This window comes from Mytilus californianus, unplaced genomic scaffold (assembly GCF_021869535.1).
Source record: "Mytilus californianus isolate M0D057914Y unplaced genomic scaffold, xbMytCali1.0.p SCAF_5, whole genome shotgun sequence".
Taxonomy (NCBI): domain Eukaryota; kingdom Metazoa; phylum Mollusca; class Bivalvia; order Mytilida; family Mytilidae; genus Mytilus; species Mytilus californianus.
The window spans coordinates 30321053-30341636 of NW_026262701.1; the positions used below are offsets into that span (position 1 = coordinate 30321053).

Here is a 20584-nt window from a genome sequence, read left to right on the forward strand (position 1 = left end):
AGGGGGTTCAAAAAATTTAGGGGAGGGATTTTTTTTCCCTTTTTTTCCTTTTTTTTTCTTTAAAATTTTCCATTTTAAATTGGTTATTTCTGATTTATATATAAAAGCAAATAATAATGATATGGTTTGAATAGGTAAATTAAAATTTTTTAAGTTCTTAGACCACATTCATTCTGTGTCAGAAACCTATGATGTGTCAAATATTTAATCACAATCCAAATTCAGTGCTGTATCAAGCTTGAATGTTGTATCCATACTTGCCCCAACTGTTCAGGGTTCGACCTCTGCGGTTGTATCAAGCTGCGCCCAGCGGAGCATTTTATTTAAGATGTTTCGGCAACTGGCCTTCTTCAAAGAAACTGAAGAAGCCCAGTGGCCAAGGTCTTAAAAAAGGATATTTTTATGTAAAACAATGAAAGTTGAAATTCACTAATATTAATGGTGCATGAGTACAATTTCTGCCTTTAGGGTAGAAGATAAGACTAAGGTTTGAATGAAATAACCCTTATTAATTCTAAAATTGGATCACAATTTACTTAAATTTTTATGTACATCATGTACATGCAGTAGGGCCCTCCTTGATAGCTCCCATCATTTTCGTCTAGTTTCTCCTAATACTGGGAAGCTTGCAGTATTGTAGACTTTATATTGCAGATTAATGCAATGGTTGATTTCACTGTGAATCTTATCAGATGCAGTAATTAGTTATGAATTAATGATGTATTTTCGTAGGTTTCAGCTCTTTTGCATTGAAATAAGAATTACCATTCATAACCGTTTTTCAGACAATATTTGAGGGGGTCACGGGAGAGGGGTAAGGAAACATAGGAATGAGGGAGTCAGGGAAGTGTGAACTCATCATATTTAGCTAAAAACAATTTAGGGAACAAATAACTCAGTATTGGTGGATTATTTATGCTTCAGGTGTGTAGAAAAAGGCTTGTAATGAAAAAGGTAAAAAAAATTCGAACCATTCCTCAGTAAAGGACCTAAATATCGTCCCCCGTCAATTATTAATTGGAATGAGTGTCGTAATATCATCCACAACTCACTCCATACTTACTGTTTGAAATGGATAAAACGGGAAAAAGCTGACAAAAAATCTTTGGACTCTTTTTTTAAATCAGTAATGAACATAGTTGATATACGTATTCAACATTTTAAAGAACATTTTACTCTTAACAATAACCACAATAAACCTATTTCTCGTATCAAACATAAACTAAAAGAACTAGCCAAGGAATTTGTTTTTGTCCCGGCCGATAAAGCTGCTAATAATATTATTATTGTTTGACGTAAATTTTACATTGAGGTTCTGAAAAAAGAAATCACCAATTCACCAACATTCCAACTGACTCCATTTTCAGAAAACGACATCTGTAACAAACATAAACTTTTAGCTACCGCTTTACAAGCAGAACCAAATACAATGAAAGTCCCAACTATGTATTGGCTTCCGAAGCTACACAAAATACCTTACAAATATAGATTCATTTCGTCTTCAAGCCATTGTTCCACTACTAAATTGTCTATTCTTCTTACCAGTACACTTGGTACAATCAAAAACCTGATAATAAATTGTTCAAATAAGGCCTTCGAAAATAGTGGAATTAATTACTTTTGGAGTGTCAAGAACTCGTTGGAAGTACTTGATAAATTGCATGCATATATTGGTGATTTTGAATCTGTTCAAAGTTTTGATTTTTCTACCCTATATACCACATTACCTCACATTCTCATTAAGAAAAAATTCACACACCTAATTAAATGGGCATTTAAAAAGTCAGAATGTGAATATATATGTTCAAACTCTTTTAGGTCATTTTTTAGTAGCAATAAACAAAAAAACTATGTCAATTGGACATGCTTTGATACTATATATGCCCTTGAATTTTTACTAGATAACATTTTTGTTCGCTTTGGAGATTCCGTATATCGTCAGGTTATCGGAATTCCAATGGGGACTAACTGTGCACCACTTATTGCGGACCTTTTTTTGTATTGCTATGAGTTACAATTTATGACAAAAATCAGTAAAGACCCATCGAAACAACATCTGATACACAAATTTAATAATACTTTTAGATATTTGGATGATATTTTGGCTCTCAATAATGACGACTTCAGTATGTATACTAAAGAAATTTATCCTGTTGAACTTACTTTAAATAAAGCTAATACTAACAATGACCACTGCCCTTTCCTCGATCTTGATATCTATATCATTAACGGAAAGCTTAATACTAAAATATATGATAAAAGAGATGATTTTTCATTTCCTATCGTTAATTATCCATTTTTAGATGGTGACGTTCCCTTGTCACCATCTTACGGTGTTTATATATCTCAACTTGTACGATTCGCTCGTGTATGTAACAATGTTTTAGATTTTAACGAGAGAAATTTATGTATTACTGAAAAATTATTACACCAGGGTTTTCGATATCACAAACTAGTCAAAACATTTACTAAATTTTATCATCGGTATAAGGACATCATTCGTAAATATAGCTCAACATGCAGACTTCTTATACGTTCAGGTATTTCACATCCAATTTTTTATGGAAATATTCTTTATAAAGCACACAAATGTCAGTATTCACCTCTGAAACTAACAAAACCTTTAAATAGACTTATCAAGAAGGGATATAGTTACGATACTGTTGTCAGGTCATTAAAGATTGCATATTTTGGCATTAATATTGATTCACTTATAGGGTCTTTGCATCGGCACTAAACACATTTATTTAAAAACCAGTTGTTGGCATGACACGGGTTATGTTCTTTTCATATATGTTATGATGGTATGATACTAAACCCCTAACGGGAAGGATTGTGCCTGATATTCATATGATGAAGACATAATCTTTCAATCAGTTTAATTGAAGTCTGGAGCTGGCATGTCAGTTAACTGCTAGTAGTCTGTTGTTATTTATGTATTATTGTCATTTTGTTTATTTTCTTTGGTTACATCTTCTGACATCAGACTCGGACTTCTCTTGAACTGAATTTTAATGTGCGTATTGTTATGCGTTTACTTTTCTACATTGGCTAGAGGTATAGGGGGAGGGTTGAGATCTCATAAACATGTTTAACCCCGCCGTATTTTTGCGCCTGTCCCAAGTCAGGAGCCTCTAGCCTTTGTTAGTCTTGTATTATTTTTAATTTTAGTTTCTTGTGTACAATTTGGAGTTTAGTATGGCGTTCATTATCGCTGAACTAGTATATATATTTGTTTAGGGGCCAGCTGAAGGACGCCTCCGGGTGCGGGAATTTCTCGCTGCATTGAAGACCTGTTGGTGACCTTCTGCTGTTGTCTGTTCTATGGTCGGGTTGTTGTCTCTTTGACACATTCCCCATTTCCATTCTCAATTTCACCTTAAGATGATTGATGATTTTTCTTAAATAAAATGGAATGTTATGATATTTAACGTAATATATAATACAGAAAATAAGTTTATACACAACAAACAAACATGATATTTGGATAGAACAATTTATATTGATTAATTTGTGTCTACATAAAATTATTATAACATATATGTTTATTATATCCAGGTGTTAAGTTTGAACATAAAACTTGCTTAAATAAGAAGGTAACTGATTTTTATATATATATGATTTCCTTATAGTATTCTGTGAAAGGTCTGAGGGGTACCTGTTTATTTGCCAGAGTTGTCTCCCATAATTCTGTTATGTAATAGTTGGGAAGATTATCTTTAAAAGTCTAAAGTTTATGTAAATGTCAGATTCAAAAGAAAAAAATGGGTTTTATGGCTAAAATCTGTTTAAATCATGAAAAAATTGGATAGAAGTTAACTGAAGTTTTTAGAGTCTCAGAAGGTCAACTGCCTACAAAAGTCAAATCTGTAATAATGAATAACTCATGCTAGTTATTAAAAGGGAATTACACACAACAAATACAGAATAAACAACTAATTATACTCTACAGATAAGCAAGAAATTTTGTATATACTCATAATTTTCTTGTCAATTTGGACAGAATTAAGAACATAAAAAGGTTAAGCTCTCCTCCATAGAATTGCCATCTTAGGCTGTGATTGTCTCTGTGTGACAACAATAACATGTCAATTTTGAAAATATATAGACTAATATATAATGTCATGGTGATATTTAGACAATATTATTTTGGTAATATCATATAGCAGATGGTTTTGTATGTTTGGCCTACAATATATTAACAGTTTGATGTCTTTATTAACACCTTTTCTTGGTTTATTTGCTGCCTTAGTCTTCACTTAGAATTAATGAAATCAGGATGAGAGCAGGTAAATACTGTTTGATTTTATAAACATTTTTTTTTAATATTGATTATTGACCGATTTTGTTTAGGATTATGATTTGTTTTCAGTGAATATTAATGAGACTGCAATGAGATGTAGTATTATGCCAATGAGATGTAGTATTATGTCAATGAGATGTAGTATTATGTCAATGAGATGTAGTACTATGTCAATGAGACAACTACTTATCCACCAGAGACTGCAATGAGATGTAGTATTATGTCAATGAGATGTAGTACTATGTCAATGAGACAACTACTTATCCAGCAGAGACTGCAATGAGATGTAGTATTATGTCAATGAGACAACTACTTATCCAGCAGAGACTGCAATGAGATGTAGTAGTATGTCAATGAGACAACTACTTATCCAGCAGAGACTGCAATGAGATGTAGTAGTATGTCAATGAGACAACTACTTATCCAGCAGAGACTGCAATGAGATGTAGTAGTATGTCAATGAGACAACTACTTATCCAGCAGAGACTGCAATGAGATGTAGTATTATGTCAATGAGACAACTACTTATCCAGCAGAGACTGCAATGAGATGTAGTATTATGTCAATGAGACAACTACTTATCCACCAGAGACTGCAATGAGATGTAGTAGTATGTCAATGAGACAACTACTTATCCAGCAGAGACTGCAATGAGATGTAGTATTATGTCAATGAGACAACTACTTATCCAGCAGAGACTGCAATGAGATGTAGTATTATGTCAATGAGACAACTACTTATCCACCAGAGACTAAAAGATGAGAAAGATATAAACACTATAGGACACTTTAAGGCTTTTAACAATGTGCAAAACCCAATATGGAAAAAGTAAGCTATAATTTTGAAAGACTCTGGGCAGCATGATACAATGTGAAATAATTCAAACGAGAAATTTTTACCAATGGCCTGATTAAAACTAAAACAATTATCGAAGAGATAACCAAAGACAACTTTTGAACTACAGACTTCGGACGGGTACATTAAAAATGTGGCAGGGTTAAACATGTTTCTGCAACTCTAATTCTGTGCAATTTCATTGACTGTTTCCGGAATGAGCCTAAAATGGCTTTTATTCAGGCCTTTGACTCTATGTAGAATATTCTGAAGCAACATTTTGACTAATCTTTCCCCATAAAGAATTATATACACCAGTTATTTAAGCATATACAACTGTTTTGTTGTTGCTGTAGTACCTCTTAGTGAAGTTACCCCAGTCAACCTTTTGGCTGCTTTATTTGCTAATACTGTAGTACAACTGTTGGTGAAATAACATCAGTCAACGTTTTTGCTTTGAAAATTCACTGTTGTACAATTCTTAGTGAAGTAACACTAGGCAACTGTTTTGCTGCTTTAATTGCTTTTGTCTAGGTATCTTCACCCTCTATTGCTGTACTAAAGAACAACTATTGGTGAAGTATGATTCAATTGTTTTCTCAAATAAGCCCTTTCAACATTGTGGTGGGATACCATGTTTTTGTTTTGATATGACTGATTGTAAATGTGTCTAAATTCCTTCCTGGATTGTGGTTGTATAATATTAAGTAAGGTCTCTTAAAAATTTAATGGATGACACATTTTTTGAATTGTTGTAAATAATTGTGATTTTACATCATTAGCAGTGCCATTACATGCTTAGAATATGTCTTGAAGGAACTGAGGGAAAATTAACTAAAATCATTATGTGATTACAATCATATTGCTGTGTGAAAATCAATTCAGTATTTCTTCCTGGGGGGAAGAACATACATAGGAAAGAACTAGAGATTTATGCCCCAGCCACACTGTTGGGGAGAATTGTTTAAGTGTTTTACTTCATTTGTGACATTCAGACATTTTGTCATCTACCTTGTTATGGATATGGATAGAAGTTGTAGGGTAAAGGTCAGTGAGACAGGATCCCAACAACAATGCAATAGACGTTATTGCTATTTTGGGAATCTGCGACACTTGATCAGAGAATTTGTTCTATTTCTGTCATACAACAATCAATTTTTGTTACATCAGACAGATTCTCCTGTGACCTCAAAGTTTTAAGGGAACGTCTGTGATGTTCAGTAGTGGTGGACAAATAGCAATAAGGTGTATACAATGTACATGAATGCCATAATACATGATTGAATTAAAGATTGATTGGGGGTACACTACAGGGGACAGAAACCACAAATGCTCATTAAAAAAGACATCAGGAGGATTATGCACACTTATTACCATGATTCCTAAATGAGACGGCAATAGTTACATTGACAGGATTTGTAACCTTGAACATAAACATCTGACAAGTGAAACTAGTTTAATATGTACTGTGGATTCATTATTATTTGTTGGGTGACAATTTTTGTGGGAATATAAAGATGAACCACAAAATTAAAGTATTCAGCGAAGCATACATAAAATTGAGAATGGAAATGGGGAATGTGTCAAAGAGACAACAACCCGACCATAGAACAGACAACAGCAGAAGGTCACCAACAGGTCTTCAATGCAGCGAGAAATTCCCGCACCCGGAGGCATCCTTCAGCTGGCCCCTAAACAAATATATATACTAGTTCAGTGATAATGAACGCCATACTAAACTCCAAATTGTACACAAGAAACTAAAATTAAAAATAATACAAGACTAACAAAGGCTAGAGGCTCCTGACTTGGGACAGGCGCAAAAATGCGGCGGGGTTAAACATGTTTATGAGATCTCAACCCTCCCCCATTACCTCTAGCCAATGTAGAAAAGTAAACGCATAACAATACGCACATTAAAATTCAGTTCAAGAGAAGTCCGAGTCTGATGTCAGAAGATGTAACCAAAGAAAATAAACAAAATGACAATAATACATAAATAACAACAGACTACTAGCAGTTAACTGACATTCCAGCTCCAGACTTCAATTAAACTGATTGAAAGATTATGTATGTTGTCCATTAAATGTCTTTTGGTAATATTTTTGTCATTGGGTAGCTGTCACGTTGATGCATACCCCGTATCTTCTTTTAATCATTGGAAAGGCATTGATGGCAGATCTTTGATAGCTCTTAAAATTTGGACCATGTGACATATTATTATTATAACTAGTATATATGCTTAAAATAGTTTTTAGGGAGGAGGTTACTATAGTTATAAGTTAAAGAAGGTACAAATCCATCTTATTTTATCAGAAATATAAATTTTGAATTTTGTTATTGTAAAAAATACCTGTATTAATTTAACTCGTACCTCAGTTGTTCAATCAGTATGTAAACTTAAAATTAAGCTAGAAAGAGCTTATTCTATAATGTTTCACTTGAACATAATTCAGCTCAGGTTAAGCAACTGGATTCAGTAAGACTTTTCTTTGATTTACCCAAATTTTCTTTGAGCACTTAATTGTTTTTAACAACTAAAGTTTTGAAATAGTATGTGATAGAAATAAATTTAACTGATCAGGTTGAGGCATTTTGGCAGCACAGTGATTGCTGTAAGAATGTATTAAGTATGAAGTCTGAGTTCTGTAGGGCAGGTTGATTTTCTCTCTATTTCTTATCATGAATTTGATTGACAAGATGATAGAAAGGAAAAACATGATAACATTAACCCTTTACATGGAGATATAGGTTCCGATTATTGATAATTTGATTTCTACACAGATATTAATTGACTGTACCATAAATTCTGGATACCAAGGGTTTAAACCTTGAGATTTCTTTAGCTGATTATTAATTGACTTCTGTATGTTGCTCATATCTAATTTCATTCATCATATTAATTAAGTCAGATTTTGACTTGGGAAAATTAATAAAGGTTAGTGGCGTGTTGGAATTTGTAGTCTTGCATTACTAAATGAAAATGCCTTGTTTTCTTCATAAAGATGTAAAAATCAGTAAACGGAATTTCTTGTTTGATTCATTCCTTGTAAATTATGAATTAACAAATTATGCTTACATAGTTTTTCCATTTCAAGGGCTTCTTATCAGAGTTCTATGTGCACTCATCTGATGTCCGTGGTCTATTGGTTGTCCTTATCAGTTGGTAGCAGTGTACAAATTAAAGATTTTCTTTCAGAAAACTTGGTATCTGAATGATATCTTCTGCTATAATTTAGACCATGCAATGCAAGCATCAACTTTCCTTTTAAAAAGCTTATGCTAAATCATTCATTTAATGTGATTTTAGATAGATCCAAATGAATTTAAATGTGAATGATAAAAGCTTGGATTCTTAATTGACTTCTTATATAGATATGGAGCAGAAGTGCATTTATAGATTTTTAGAATGATGTGAAATGTAATTTTGATCAAACTTCAGACTTTTACAGAGCTTACAAGTTTTCTATAGTTTTTACGGTTTCTTATGATATATTCATTTTAGGATTGTGGTTTTTGTCTTGCCTGCAACCACAGCCACAGAATGCTTAGGACAAGTAGGATAACAATCCAGCAGCTGCAGAGGCAGCGTTAACTATTTGTATTAAGCTTAATATTTCAGAGGGAGAAGACGTGGAGGTTAATTCATACCTTGTACACAGATGCCTTATGTTACTAACTTTCGGTTTGTCCTATGTTAGTTGCCTTTGACCTCATTTTCATGGTTCAGCTACTGCTTGAAAAAAAAGTATAGTTCTTTTGTTATGTTCATTTCTCACTTATTATGAGTAACAGGATAACAACAATGGTACATGAGTTCCTTGCAAGGTCTATATGTCCGTCATACAGATTTCTTCTGACTTCGACCTCATTTCAAGGATCAGTAATCAAGGTTAAAGTTACATCTTTAGGTCCGTTTCTCAGATACTGTAAGCATTAGGTCAACTATATTTTGTGTATGGAATGATTGTAAGGTGTAACCTGTCAGTCTGATAGGTTTCGTCTGACCTTGACCTAATTTCACAGTTCATTGGTTGATGTTAAGTTTTAGTAGTAAGGTCCTTCACTAAGATACTATAAGCAATAGGTCAACTATATTAGGTGAATGGAATGGTTGTAAGGTGTACATGTCTGCAATAAGTCTGCCAGGGTTAATCTGAACTTGACCAAATTTCATGGATAATTGATAATGATAAGTTTAAATGATACTTGTAGTAAAACTTTATCTTTAGGACTATCAACATGAAATAAATCATGAATAGTAAAGCAGGCGAGACTGTCATTGGAGTTTTAGATGGTCAACTTGAAATTTGTCCTACTTGAGAACCCTTTCATAAACCATGATAGAGGTGTGTTTGAATAATTTGGGTGCAGGAAGAGGAAGCAAACTTTATTTAATTCAAGAGTATTTATTTCCCCTGTTTTTAGACATTCATTCATTAGAAAAGTTTTCCAATGTAACTGGATCAATATGTCGTTGTTTTCTTAGCTGACGAAGTTATCTTAAGTTAGGTTAGTATGTAAATCACATAATGGAGAGTTTACATCTCGTTCGTGTCATGGTTGATGTAGATAAACTGTTTCATTAGTATCAATTTTTAACCAATTTTCATACTTTTAGAGATGGGAATTGATATAATTGTGATGTTATGGTTAGGAATCTGCAGTTATTATACTATGGACTATGTTAGGCACCTTTTATAAATAAAATAGATAAGTGTATTAGTAAAAGAAAAAGGAAGAGGAAATGATTATGGGCCTTTTATTGGGTAGCTGAACATGAGACATAATTCACATGAAATTCTCTGAAAATATCATGGGGCCTCGGTAGCTGACCCAGTGCAGGTCTGAGAAGTTCTTCAGTGATCACTGTCAACTCTGAGGTTTAAGTCTGACCACCAAGATATAGCCATGGTAGGGGAAAGTGGCATTTAACACCAACAAAGAAATAAAAAATCCATTTATGAGAAGGATGAATAACACAAACACAAACACAAACATTTGAATGCCTGCAGGGATATATAAATAAGTAGTTACATTAGGAGCTTGGGATGACCTGAAAAAGGATCTAAAAAAATAGCCAAATTTACATGAAATTAAGCTTAAGTATACCTAATGCTTTATGGATTATTCTAAGCTTTGTTTATTATGACATACATTAGTCTCCTAAATATAATTTGCTTATAGAGCTTTTGAAATGAATTAACTTGTAAAATCCTGAAATAATGCAAACAAAAATAGAAGATAAAATGTGAGGAAAATGTTGAAAGTCAGCAACTGAAAAACAATTAGAAAGCAATTTCATATTTTGAATTACTTATTGTTCAAAAGTCAACTGGTGAATGTTTTAGCCCATCACTAGTTACAGGTTCACACTGTTAGTATGAAGCATGTGAAGGTGTATAAAAAATATTCTTACCATCCATTTCTTGTGTTATTAACTGTCTGTTTCTTGATGATGTTTAAAGTAAAAGCCTAGTTAGATACCTCAGTCACCAGTGGTCTTACGTAGTCAAACTACTGTATCACTAGCCATTTCGAAACCTGCATGTGGCAGGTGCGCTCGAACTTCCAATCTCAACTGAATAGGATTGTTACTTTTCCTATAGAAGGTTTGTAATTCTCTCTTCGGCACTCTGGCTTCCTCCACCAATAAAAACTGACTGCCACCAAATAGCACAATAGTGCTGAAAGTGGCGTTAAACACCAATCAATCAATCAAAGTCTAGTTACAAGGAACACTGAAGTTTGAAAAAAGTTTGACTGTGATATAAGAAAACTATCATAATGAGTGGTGACATTTTATGAATATTTAGCATATTGGACAATTTGTCTTTTATATAATCACAGTGACTGATTTTGTCTCTCATATTGTTCTCACACTGAATTGCGTTCAAGTTCCTGGAAATAACACTTTTTTTTTAATTTGAATTAGCTTCAAAATAAGATCTGTTTAACAAAATTGTCGTTATCTCTTTCACAAATTATATGCTCAGAAATGTCAGAAACAAACGAAATTAATGATTTAAGGATAATTTTATCTCTCATTTCAATTTGTCTGCAGCCATAGTAGTTAAGCTTATTTGTGGACCTGTGTAAAATGTCAGAGAATTATATCATATATTCTTCTTATGCTTAAGAACCTAAATTTGGTAAAAGTGCACAGATTACTTTCAACATTAATTTTAAGCTACATTAAACTTTCTGTGATATGAATTAATTTAATTTATCCGATGGAGCTGTTTAATCATCGACCTTTTAAAGCTTCTGCTTATTTTCTGCGGAACTGATTTTAGGATCATGGAACAGAATTTAGGGATTGGACTGATTTGAAGGATGGACAAGTAATTTCTAGCTGATGCAGCATCTTTTTTTTATTTTGCTGTTGGAAAAGAAAGAATAAAGAAGATGCTTAAATTCAAAGTTTGGATATTAATATAAGAGAACTACCTGGAATTTCTCCTAAAAAAATACAGAAAAAAATAACAAGTTGTCAGACATTTGGATTGTTACTGATGTTTGATCCACCTGACCAGGCAGATAGGATTCTACTTCACTAAAATTATCTCCCTTTTAAATTAATTGCTGTGGAATGACTGGCTATCATTCTAGCTGTAATAAAATATCATAATTTTGATCCAAATCTCGAAATGTTGGTTTGACATTGAAAAACAAAATGAGGATTTTGAGAGATGAATTTATTTATTAATATGAGGATTTTGAGAGATGAATTTATTTATTAATATTAGCCTACAGAAATTATAAGTGATATATTTCTAGATAAAGAACTGAAATCTGATTGTAAATTTCATAATAATAATGGAAAAAAGTATATGACCTTTTGTTCAGGGAATAGAAGGGTCAACTGAAAGTGACATATAATTGATTAGTTCTCTCTTGTTTACATTCATAAATAGATTTTGGTTTAGTTTAAAACAGCATTTAATCAATATGAAAATTTTAAACTAGTAACATATTTTAAATGGACATATGTGGCGAAGTGGTCTAAGTAGGTCATCTACAGAGATCACTGGCCTGTCAACTATGAGTGAGTTCAGGCTCTGCAGTCATAAAACTTTTAAGTAGGATTATCGTACACGGACTCAGAAACCAACCAATCAAAACACTGGATTGAGTGTTTCAAGCACAAATTTTGTACTCTGAGTACTGAGTAAAGTTTTATGACCGAGAGCCCTGGTGGAGCTGTATGTTTAACTCCAATCTTTATTGACAAGGATGATCTGGTCCCTCCTGTTACTCACTTCCTGTTGACTTCCCTCCACCAATAAGAACTAATTTGTCACCATGACCAAGGGTGCTGACATTAATGCATTAAATACCCACAAACAAACAAAACAACAAATTTTACATAGTTTATATATATTAAGAATGTTTATGATCAAAGCATACTACATCTCTCATTACTTTGCTTTAATATAGGATTAATGTATATATTATATAGAATTTGTTAAGTTATGTAATATCAGAACTTTTTAGAGTATCTTGGGAGTTCTTTTAAACTTATTCAAGTTATTGTTTTTAGCCTGAATCTTTTATAATTACTGATTTTATAAGGGTGAATTATATGTTGGTATAGTGTCTGAGTAATTATGTCTCCTTTGATTGAATATAGACATATTGTTTTACCCTTAATTGCTTTTGTTTATTTTTCTTCTTTTTATACAGTCATGGTTTGCTCTTTACTTTTTCTAATTTTCACTTTTTTGCCTATAATAAAGTAAACTTCCCTTTGTGATTTAGATACACCAAGAACTAAATAGTATCAGTTAATATCTATAGTTTTTCTTACCTATTATCATAATTAAAGAATTGTTAAAAAAAGAAAAGTTGATGAAGTTGCATAACTTTTCATTCCTAAAATCCTTGAGGTGCTTACCTAATTTTTTTGCCTAATCTTCATTTTAAGTATTTATCATGGGTAAGATTAAATATATATATGAACAATGAAAATGGGGCTAAATGTTTTTATTTTTGTATTTTTAAATCTCCCTACGAAGATGAATGGTTTTTATTTTCCATCATATTTTATTGTTTTCTGTCAAGGGCTTATATGATAACATTGAACTGTTCCAAGTTTATTGCACCAGATGCACATAAGGACAATAAATGTCTAAAGGACAAAATATCTTAAAATCAAAACCCTTAGATACAAAGATTGAAGAGCAGTTATAAAACCAAAAAAGGACCAAAAGTATAGCCAAATCGATAAGGAATCAGAGCTATTATTTTAACATCAGGGAGATACATTCCTTAATTTCAAATGTTTTCCCTTAGTTATATAAGTTTAATTAGCAATAATTTTCTGTTTTTTTGAAAATCATGTAAGAAATGTCAGAGATGAATCATTAACAACGGAAAGATAGTCCAAATTTTCCAAGTATTTTGCCATCTCATTCTGACAGCCTATTACTATTTAGGAATGAAAAGAGACATTGGGGTTGTTGAGTACAATATTTCAGTGCATTTCCGAAGGGATTGTTTGAGGAGTAACAAAATATTATGGAAAATACAAAAATAATCAACAATTATAATAATACATTCATTATAGACTGTGTATAAAGTTGACATAGACACTTTTTGATGTTGTATATTGACATTATATATTCCTTTGCTTTAATCAGTGACTTTGTTAAGTCATGCCTTTGTTAACAATAATTAACATATAGACAGTTTCTCACACAATATTCCTATTGAGGTCTGTGGTACTCTCTGAGTACTCTGGCTACCCCAACCGACAAATACTGGGAGCCATGATATAGCTAAGAGTGCTGAAAGTGGCGTTTAACACCAAGATTCAATCAGTTAATCACACCGAATACTGTAGTGTATGCAGCTTAAACGTCCAAAGCACATTTTATTGAGTGTGTTCAGATAAAACTTGTTCTATGTTTGAAATAGTGGAAACATCAGGAAGAAAGATCAGATAAATTTGACTGGTATTGTAAGTTGGGACATGTTAAATAAGATCCATTGTTTGAAAACTTGAATTATGTACATCAGTTCTCCAACATATCCTGCTTGAAAAACTGATGCTTAGGTTCTTTGAAACATAAAAACTATGACACATATCTAGTAAATTGCTTGAAAAATGATTTTTTCTGAAAATAAGAGAAACGTATATTTGTTAGAAGAATTAAGGTAATGATGTGTATATTGTACTAGAAGTTACATCAGTTTTTACCATAAAATATGTATTTTTGATGATGTCGTACTCAGCTCTGCTGTCTAAATACAATAGCATAAGGTCAGAATCAAAAATACGATGAGATTGAAATGACTTACTTAACAATTGGACACTTTAACCAGAAACAAGTCGAATATTGATATTGATAGGTATACAATGGATCAGTTTTAGACTGAAATGTACTTATGAATATATTAACTTCACTAAAAGAACATGAATTTTTATGAATAATTCATCACAGAGTCATGAAGAAGTAATATGTCCAATTAAAAAGATATGTATCATTTGGCTAATTAGAGTTTTGTTATTTCACTTGTGTTGTTGTTAAATAGATTTTTATCTAGGTTATTTAAAGATGCAGTTAAGTTCTGTTTCTTACTATTTTAACAATTAAAGCTAATTTAGAGATTTCTATCAGCGATGTAAAAGGTGAGAACTGCCCTGTTTAGTAAAAGAAATTCCATTTGGAGATTGCAAAAATAGGACTTAATAATTATTGATGCAAAGGTTATTTTTTGTTGTGTTTTTTTTAGATTTTTAAAAAAAATTAAGCATGTAGGTATTGCCAAGTCATCAGAAGGTCAATCAATATTTTAAACTGCTGCAGTGTATCATCCTTAAGTGTTGGAGAAATTGATGTAACATTTGTTTATTCCAACTAGAGGATATTGTCTACTTATAAATTATGGCAAATTTTTTTCATTTATTTGTATCTCTTTTAATTATGAATTATGACAGATTTTTCATTTCTTGTATCTGAATGACAATGTAGATATGTATTTCCTGCGTGATTTCCTGATGACAATTTCTCTTTTTTTTTCCTGGAAAAAGATCTAACCAATAGTTTAGAATTTCCTAATACCTTTTTATGAGGGTAGGAATGCTTTTCATTGTGAAGCATTAAATGACCCCATTTTGCGACCAAAAGCATCAAATGAGCTTAAAATTTTATTCTCAATCTTTTCGTCTTAATGTCTAAATCTTTTTGTACAATTGTAAATGTCAGTGTTAAAATTTAATGCAGAAAAAATATCAATTGTTAACATTTAATAGTATCCCATTCCAACCTTCACATATCCAGACTAACCAGACTACCATTAAAACGTTTAATCCCGCTGCAAATGTTTGCACCAGTGTCCTCAAGTCAGGAATCTGATGTACAGTAGTTGTCTGTTTATGTAGTTCATACGTGTTTCTTGTTTCTCGTTTTTATATAGATTAGACCGTTGGTTTTCCCGTTTGAATGGTTTTACACTAGTAATTTTTGGGGCCATTTATAGCTTGCTGTTGGGTGTGAGCCAATGCTCCGTGTTGAAGGTCGTACCTTGACCTATAATGGTTTACTTTTATAAATTTTGACTTGGATGGAGAGTTGTCTCATTGGCACTCATACCACATCTTCCTATATTTAACCTTATGTAAAATTTGGGACAACTTCTCTGGTTTGCTTTATGAGCATTGGTTTATTTATGTTCACTTTATTACAATTGAGACATTTATTATTTATGTTTAATTTTCACAATAATGCAAGACTTGTACATATATAAAAGATGAAATCATTGCAGAATTAACCTATAGTCTGTAGGGTTGACACATGTTAATCCCTCAGAGATTTAATTTTTGTCGCAGTCTGTACATTTTTATTGATGCTGTATTGAATAGTCTGACCAAGTATTGGCATGTCCATTTGTCTTCTGTGTCCAAATCGGACTGAAAGTGACCACTAACGTCAAGCTATATTGCCATTTGTGTGACAGAATCAATACTAATATAAACAAGAACTGTTAGATAAAACTTCGCCTCTATTCATAATTTGTGAGGTAATTATGATCATTAACTTTTGATAATGAGAAACGAACTAGGTAATAACTCTGATATGGACACTGGTCAAGACTTTAATGTTCACCTTAGAAAGATGATAAGGATACAATAACTCAAGAGGTGGACATCCAGTGGGCAATATTGTCTGACAATATGTTTAATTGCTCTTCTAATTCCTGGTCATTTTCTAACATGGTACAAATATATTGTAGATAGACTTTCCTATAATCTTCTTGTCTAATGCTAGCTAGATACCAACAGAATTGTTATTACATCTTTTGACATTAAGAACACCATAAAAACATGGGAAAACTCTAAAAAGCTTTTTATTTGTAAGCTTAAGGTTTATATATATATATATGCTATAAACTTGGCTGTATGATGAATTAAGAAGGACCTATAGATTTTGAATTTTATGGCTCTTGTTGGTGTCATGTGATAGATATCAGCTATAAAGAACTGGAAACCATTTACAGACTCTTCGAAATGACCAGGGTCAAATTAGAAAATAAGAATTTTCTAGAAGATAAACTTGAATATCCTTAGAAACACTGATGGTCTTTACTTTTCCTTTGAAGTTCATATCATAATATATTTCTGTTTTATAAAGGCCATGCAAGTAAATCAATTTTATATGTATTGTCAATTATCCCTCTTGTTTTTGTTTCACCTACAGCTGAAATCAGAGAGTCCTTCAAACCCAACGGAAATTGGATGTTAAAGAGTCTAAATGATATCTTAAAGGACTGTTTCAATAAGTTTGCATGTTCTGTTAAATCAAAATCTTATTCATCAATTGGACTTTATTTTTGAAGACAATTTTGACACGATTCTGTAAATTTTACCCTATAAATCAGGTTTCAAAATTAATTGATTTGTATATATCATGGAAAAATACATAGGGTTAGAATTTTGTTTGGTTTGGAATTGTCTGTATTCTTTTTAATTTTAACCTTGCCTGGCCCAATGGGTCACAAAACTTATGGCCATCACTTGGCTTCCATAGTCGTCATAAACCGCTGACCCAATTTCAACCAAACTCTTAAAGCCTGTCTAATTCTTATGGAAAATACTGATATTGTTTGATTGAAATTTGCTGTTATAGAATAGGCCATCATAATAACGCTCTGATTACTTGTCCAGATTTGGCTTTACTTTAGGTACTTTTTTATTTGATCAGCACTTCACAGGAGTTATTACTCTTGCTTTTCATGGACTAAATAATTGTTTTTATTATATGACTATAAAATTCTCTTTTCTCATTGGCTAAAAACGTAGGGAATCTTCTTTGATAAAACTTTATATTCATTGGGGGAAAAATCACGAGAGGTAAATAATATAAGATTTGGAACAGCTTACATGTTCCTATAAATAATTTTTCCTAGGCAACGGCAATAATGTAGGCTTATTAAGTCATGCACATTCTTATTTTTCTTCTTTTTTTTCTATGTTTTCTTTTAATAAATCTTATTGAATATTTCAATTTATAAAAGTTTAGCAACTGCCAAAAAAGTTAATATATTTAGTTATAATAAAAGGAGCAGTTAAATATCTTGAGCAAATACTAGAAATTGGAGATGGATAAAAAGTAATATGATAAAACAATTGTTGACTTTGATATCTGTTGATACAATGATTTAACAGCCCCATAGATAAGACATTCACCCTCAGCTGTCGGCCTCAGTGAATATCATTAATCTCCCAGGGGTTGATAAATATAGATTCTACCATTGCATTGAGTTTGATACCATATTTATCCACTCAAGACAGTATAATTTGTTAGCGAGGGATAATATTAACGAATATCATCGCCCAGGCCATGTGTAAATTCACTAAAATAATCAGTTTTCCACTCTTTTTTTTGGTCATTCTTGAAGATATTGATTTGATAATAAGTATATAGTTTTATCATGACAACTTACAGATCAAGTTCGAATTTTGTTCTGGTCTGATGATTTTGTGCAGAGTTATGTGTTTAACCCCGCCACATTTTTGCGCCTGTCCCAAGTCAGGAGCCTCTGGCCTTTCGTTAGTCTTGTACCATTTTTAATTTTAGTTTCTTGTGTATAATTTGGAGTTTAGTATGACGTCCATTATCACTGAACTAGTATACATATTTGTTTAGGGGCCAGCTGAAGGATGCCTCCGGGTGCGGGAGTTTCTCGCTGTATTGAAGACCCATTGGTGGCCTTCGGCTGTTGTCTGCTCTATGGTTGGGTTGTTGTCTCTTTGACACATTCCCCATTTCCATTCTCAATTTTATTATGGTCTTTGGACATAAAAAATTCACTTTAATAATCAGTTTTCAACAGTTTTTTTTCGTCTTGATTGAAGATATTGACTTGATATTTTTATGTAGTTAAATACACCATGACAAGATATAGATCAAGTTAGAATTTCGTTCCAATACAATGAATTTTTAACCAGTAGGGGACTATATGTATTGCCATGCAATACTCTCAGAATGCTTGTTTTTTCTACTTTCAGAAGTGTTGTTTTACCCATGGTTATTGTTAATTATTGAGATATCATTGATCAAAGAGCCAGGTAGGTGACAAATATTATTTAAATTTATTCATTAATTTCATGTTTTTTTTCCAAAGGTATTATGGTCATATTGAATAGTTAACAGACTCTGGATCAGACTTTCTTAGAAAAATACAAACTAATCTTTATAAAATGCTAGCATTGTATCAATCTTTTTATTGTGAGAGTTGAAATCTTGATAAACATGTCCTCTGGAATTTAACAAGTTATTCCTGTATTTGTGATAAAATTTATTTGTTCAAGTCAGAACTCTTCAGACAGTTGAAGTATCCTACACATATATATATATATATATATATATAGAGAACTCTGTTTATGAAATATTTATATGAAATTAAAAGTATAAATGTGTACGATATTAAGATATAGTTTGTGATACCAATTTTTATGTTTCTATTGTGCTTTCCTCAATGCAATATTTACCACTAAGATCTAGAAATTCCTATTATATCAGTTAGCTCATCTATGACACAGGGGACCAGTAATATACTGATTCTATACTATAGTGGTTTGAACAAAATAAAGTTTACAGTCCCTGGTTAAAAGTTAATTTTGAGTAACAGTTACTAATTGACATCTGTCATGCATTAAATTTTTTAAAAGTTCTGTTTCCCCTTAAATGATTTGCCATTTTCGTAAAGGAGCAAGATGTTTGCAAAAAAAAAAAATAATAAAGAGTAGACTACCATTCCTATTTTCACTGACATCAATACTCTGTTTTATGTCAAAATTTCCAAAATCAAGTAAGTTATTGTCTATACACTGGAAATTGCATGTGTAAATTATCTTGTGTGTTGAGAAAATCAGGATATATATATAGAACATAGAAAAAATGTGATATTCTTAGATTTTGTTATTATGAAAAAAGAAAAAAGAAAAGAAAAATGTTTTTGTCACACTTAATTGTTTATCTGCAACTCCCTGAATTGATAACTTCCAAACAGAATTGAGTCCAACAATATTGCACAGTTTCTTCTACAAGGTATGAAGTCGCACTTGTACCTACTTTTTAATCTTTAATCTGGGAATTTTTGTGGTTTCCATACCAAATCTTGGACTATCCATTTCTTCTAATATCATTTTTTTAATCCACTACTTCTTGAAGGGAGTTCAGTTCACAAAGGGTTGACATTTGCCCAAAAATTGAAATGTTATTTCAATCAGGCCAAAGTACTTCAAATTTAACTTAGAAATAGTTATAAAAGTGATATTATTGATGCCAAATTACTTCTTTTTGGCACATCACATTATAGATAAGGATGTTTTAATTCATAATTTGTGTTGTAATGTGAATTTAAGACCAATTTTCCATAATGTACGGTATAACAGTTTTAAACATAATTTATTGGATCATAGGTAGTGCCTAGGTTTTCCCTAATTACTTCTTTAATTGTGGCCTTTTTTATATTTCATGATAAAGTTGAAATTCAATGCCATATTTTGCCAAAAGTAAACCTTTTCAATTACTTCACAAAATTCCACTGAACTTGCACAGATTCCGGAGTTATGGTTCTCGATAGATTGACACAAGGCACTTTATGTTGTTTCTGCGCAATTAAATTACTATGATGAACCTTTCAGCTAATGATTGAGGAATTTTTTGCCATTCTGGAGTTATCATCAGGTCCTTGATAGATTGGAAATTCGCACTTTATATCGTTTCCATTCAAGTTACTTATGAACCGTTGATTACTGAGGACAAAATGGTGGTGAAGTTTGATATTAAAGATTTTCATTTTTGCTTGCCATTCAGGAGTTATGGTCCTTGATAGATTAAGAAATAGGCATAGAATGTAGCAGGTAAAAAAACTTGAAAGCGCCTTTAGACATACAGTAACTCCAGTTTGCTGTCAATTTGACAGCTCATTCCTTTT

General features: G+C 32.0%; 1 protein-coding gene across 1 annotated transcript in view; it reads left to right on the plus strand.

The window, feature by feature from the left end:
- LOC127702969 (protein turtle homolog A-like) overlaps window positions 1–20584 on the plus strand; it is a 143305-nt gene that overhangs the window by 36114 nt on the left and 86607 nt on the right. The window contains exon 2 of the mRNA XM_052207329.1: window positions 18651–18710. Coding sequence (XP_052063289.1) covers window positions 18651–18710 — 60 coding nt within the window. The remainder of the gene's footprint in view (window positions 1–18650; window positions 18711–20584) is intronic.